This window comes from Gobio gobio, assembly GCF_949357685.1.
Source record: "Gobio gobio genome assembly, chromosome: 4".
NCBI classification, from domain to species: domain Eukaryota; kingdom Metazoa; phylum Chordata; class Actinopteri; order Cypriniformes; family Gobionidae; genus Gobio; species Gobio gobio.
Genome location: NC_137100.1, coordinates 13210868 through 13216022, shown reverse-complemented (window position 1 = coordinate 13216022; position 5155 = coordinate 13210868). Strand labels below are relative to the sequence as shown.

Genomic DNA, 5155 nt, shown 5'->3' with positions numbered 1-5155 from the left:
GGTCAGAGGAGAATGAGCCGACTGATTCAAGCTGATAGAAGAGCAACTTTGACTGAAATAACCACTCGTTACAACCGAGCAGGGCCGTGCAGAGAGTTCTTCAGGGGCAGGGGCTCAAATGTAAAAAAGGGGCAATATGTAAATATTATATATATATATATATATATATATATATATATATATATATATATATATATATATATATATATATATATATATATATATATATATATATATATATATATATATATATATATATATATATATATATATATATATATATATATATATATATATATATATATATATATCCTTATGCTCATCAAGCCTGCATTTATTTAATCAAAAATACAGAAAAAAACAGTAGCCTAATATTGTGAAATTTTATTACATTGTTCTTTTTAACTTTTTATTAATTAAAGAATCTTGAAAATAGTATCACAGTTTCAATCATTGACATTAAATCCTCATATTAGAATGATTTCTGAATGATCATGTGACACTGAAGAGTGGAGTAATGATGCTGAAAATACAGCTGTGATCACAGGAATAAATTATATTTTAAATTATTTTAAAATAGAAAAACATTATTTTAATAATATTTCACAATATTGCTGTTTTTTATCAAATAAATGCAGGCTTGATGAACATAAGAGACTTTCATAATTCTGCATAATATTCAAAAATGGTAATATAATAAAGTCCTTTCACGTATCTTCACATAATAGGCCTGTATGCCGGTGGCACTTGGTTTTTGTTAACTTTGATAGTTTCATGAAATGATAAACGGTGTATCAATATACATAAATACAAGTGAATTTAACACTACTTACCATTAATGTGACGTTTGCTGCTGCTGCTGCTGCTGCTGCTGCTGCATGGTTTTGTGCAGGGATTTGTTTGTTGTCTGTTAAAATCCATTTTGTCAGTGATGCAATTTATAAAATGAGACAAACCGCAGGAAATCGTTCCACAAACGTTAGTTCGTCTGTCCATGTAATTTTCAACCGATTTATTAATAAGAACAGAAAATTACCGCTTCACATCGCCCAATGGAATTTGAACTTGCTTTGCCAGATCACGATTGGTTGGTGTATATACATGACAAACGGGCATTGGTGAATTGTGTAATACTTTAAAATATATAATATATAGATTTGTAATTAAATCAACACATTAGCTCTGATTATGGATGAAAAAAAATATTGGTTTACTTTTTTTCCCGTAAGGCCACACACTCTCTGAAAGGACCATATTTGGCTCGAGAGCCGCTTCCGAGCAGAGGAAAATCAGCTGTCAATCAAAACGCACGCGATCCATAGCAACGCGTTATGGCAACGCCTCAACAGAAATTGTCCGACTTTTGAGCCGTTCGTTACTATTGTATACATTGTCATGTTATAATAATCACATTTATTTAGTTTTGTTGACCACGATATTATCATTGATATTTGTCTGAGAGGGGCACTTTTGAATCATTTTGAAAAAGGGCAGGGGCTCGAGCACCCAAAGCCCCCCCTCTGCACGTGCCTGCAACCGAGGTATGCAGCAAAGCATTTGTGAAGCCACAACACGCACAACCTTGAGGCGGATGGGTTACAACAGCAGAAGACCCCACCGGGTACCACTCATCTCCACTACAAATAGGAAAAAGAGGCTACAATTTGCGCAAGCTCACCAAAATTGGACAGTTGAAGACTATATTTTAAAGTGTCATTAATGTAAAATACAAAAAATATTCTAATTCTAATTTTATTTTGACAATTTAGTTGAATAATTGAAAAACTGATAACAGAAAAATCTGAATCCCATTAAAAGATAATAATCTGAAAGGTAATTTTTTAATGACTTACGTACAAGCATATCAATATTTACTTATTTAATTGCCCATATTTTAATTGAAGATGTGTCATTATAAAAAAAAAAAACATTTTGTCTTCACTCAATAGGTTTTAATGAAAGTGAAGATGCCTGAAATGTATATCTAAATCATGAAAATATTAAATAATAGCCCCATTCATTACAATAAGTATTACGTTTAAAAACAATAATACGAGTAACAACATGCCACTTGGGGCCTTCTGTGCCAAATATGGCTGGGTCATCTTACCCCAAGAGTCTAATTTGATATTTTTACTTCAAAATAAAAGCTATAACATTTACTCCACAAAACCAAAAATCCACAAATCCCTCATTAACAAATAGACCCAAAAACTTTGATATTCAACATAATACAATGTCATATATCATTATTTATGATAGACACAAAATTTAGATCAAAACTATTTTGACTGACTAGTAAGAGTAAGATGGATAATTTGTATGGACAAGCACCCAATCCTCTCTCCCAATGCCACCCCACCCCAGTGCCCCTTTTTTTGGTTTGGGCCACTGCTCCTCAAAATATCTGTGCACGGCCCTGCATCGCGACCTCGTGTATGAAAATGATGGATACAGCGCAGGTGCGAGCATGGGCGTGCAGTCACCGTGACCAGTGAGTGACTGATTACCATGGAAACTTGAAATTCACGTAGCTTATATAGATAGACTGTCTCTTTGAATTTTAAATTCAACTTATACACATACATGAAAACCTCAACTTGTCGTGAGCACTCTTGCCCAATGTCCCCCGCGTAATCTACGCCCATGCAGGAAGCCAAGGGCTGCTTCAAGAAGAAAGAGCTCAGAACATTTTCCAGGGCTTTGTAAGTGTTGTCTCTTTAAACAGAAGATGATCAGATGAGAGTCTGACTATATGATTATATGATAACACAACTCTTGACTGAATCTGAATCAATTCCTGACAACATCTCAGTCAACGGCTAATTCTGCTCTCATGAGATGTTTCTCTGTCATAGCTCGATCTTGCTCAAGTCCACAATGATCCTGTTCTTCAGGACCTCTGTTACCTACAGGAAATGGATATGATGGTGTGTGTGTGAAAGCTGCTCCAGCTCAGCGTCTCTCCTCCTCAGATCATTGATCTTCTGCTCCAGTCGCTCCAGTCGTCCTTCCGCTCGACTCACTGCAGTCTTTTCCTGAGCTCTGATCCGCCGTGTGACCTCAGAGCGGCTTCTCTCAATGGAGCGGATGAGCTCAGTAAAGATCCTCTCACTGTCCTCCACTGCTGTCTGTGCAGAGCGCTGTTAAGACACACATCACAATCACACAGTGGCTTCAGCGGGACTGACAGAGACAAACTGAGATGTCTCAAACTTCTCTTCTTCCCCAGACTCACCTGGCTCTGCTGGATTCTCTGACGGATTCTTCATCTGAATCTCCTTCAGGTGTTTCTGGAGGACAAACCAATAACAGGAAATGGCACATAAACAACCGTCACACAAAAAGGGTTAAAGATCTATCCTGGAAAGTTTAAGTTCAAACCACAGATGCATAGATTCCTGAAATGAGATTATGACTGGATATGAAACTGAAATGTCAGAAGTATTTCATCGATGCCTAGTTTTATATGAATACTTCACCCTAAAGTGAATTTAAGTTTAAAGTTTTAAAATGTCGTTCCAAACCTGTGTGACTTCCTGTATATTGTGAGACTCAACAGAAAATCATTTTAAAGAATGTCTCGGCCAAATAAAATATGGTGACATGTCAATAACATTAAACCTCATTGGTTCTTGCATGTCACAGTCACATGAGTAAACATCAATGTGTCATGACACAAACACCAGGGAAGTTGATGTTTTTGATGTCATCATATTTGATTTGGGCTCTGCATACACGAGTTTATCAATGATTTGATTTGTGAATCAAAATTTGTCTACTTATTTTTAAAAGTAGCATTCTTGCTGCAAGTATGAAAATAATGTACTTTAAAAGAATACTTAAGTGTTGACTGAACGTAATGTTGACACGTAATTGCATTATAGTTTAAATTTATGTTTAAAACTTTTTTAAGTACATCATCTGTAATTTCATAATGTCGTAACAGTAAAATGTACTGACAAGCATTTATGATAAACTGAATTATACTCTAATAATGAAGTTGCACTTGAGTACGTTGAAATATATGAACTTTGAACTATATTGAATAACAGACTGCAGTTTTAATTATAATAAAGTACTTAGTACTTCTTTTTTAACCACTGGAGTTGTTTAGATTACTTTTATGCTTTTGTCTCCGTTTTGAATAGACTAAAATAAATCAGACATCTTCAAAATATCATCTTTTACATTCCACAGAAGAAAGCAAGTTAAACTGGTTTGGATTGGCATGACGGTGAGTAAATGAAGACAGCACTTCGCTCTCAGTTCATACCTGTTTCTCTGTCCTCTGTGCTGCAGTTGATAGGCCTACAGTGTTGTGGTTTTCATGTTCATACTCCTTACACAGCACACAAATGCATCGTTGATCAGTGATACAGTAAATCTCTAGCTCTTTATCATGTTTACGGCAGATCAGGTCCTGCAGTCGTCCAGTGGCATCAATCACTTTGTGTGGTTTACGAGAGTGAAATTCCTCGTGATGGTCAAAATGAGTTTGACAGTAAGATTCCTGACACACAAGACAGGACTTGACGGCTTTGTATTTTCTTCCAGTACAGACGTCACACTCCACGTCTCCAGCTCCAGCATTAAAGTCAGCAGGAAGTTTAATCTTCTTCAGTTTCTCCACCACTTCAGCCAGAATGGTGTTTTTACCTAAAACAGGTCTTGGACTGAAGGTTTGTCTGCACTGAGGGCAGCTGTAGACTCTCTTCTCATCCTCCTGATCCCAGCAGCCTGTAATACAGATCTTACAGTAACTGTGTCCACACTGGATGGTCACTGGATCCTTCAGGAGACCCAGACAAACTGGACACGTGAAATCATTCTGATCCACTGAAATTCTGGCTTCTGACATTTTACTGCATTAACACAGAGAGACACAAACACACAACAGCTCAACAACAACGCTTCTGTTGCTGTTTCCCTGAACTGAGGGGTTTAAATAGTGTGTGTGTGTGTGTATGTGTGTGACGCAAGGTGGATGAATGACCAAATAAAAAGTATGATAGCACTAAAAAAGAGTTAATAAAAGTTAACTAAATTCGGCACTGACACGCAGACTGATGTCAGATACTGAATGTCTTCTATTTAGGCTTATTGCCCTTGAACGATCAAATACACACATTATTATGCCTATGTCCATATTGGT

At 36.4% G+C, this 5155-nt stretch overlaps 1 protein-coding gene across 1 annotated transcript; it reads right to left on the bottom strand.

Annotated features, from left to right (window-relative positions):
* Positions 1 to 2909: 2909 nt before the first annotated feature.
* On the bottom strand, positions 2910 to 4861 carry LOC307124816 (E3 ubiquitin-protein ligase TRIM47-like; the record flags this gene model as incomplete). Its single annotated transcript, XM_079814263.1, has 3 exons — positions 2910 to 3143; positions 3192 to 3293; positions 4277 to 4861. 3 exons carry the CDS (start codon positions 4859 to 4861, stop codon positions 2910 to 2912), a joined length of 921 nt encoding a protein of 306 aa, XP_079670389.1.
* Between the last annotated feature and the right edge of the window lie 294 nt (positions 4862 to 5155).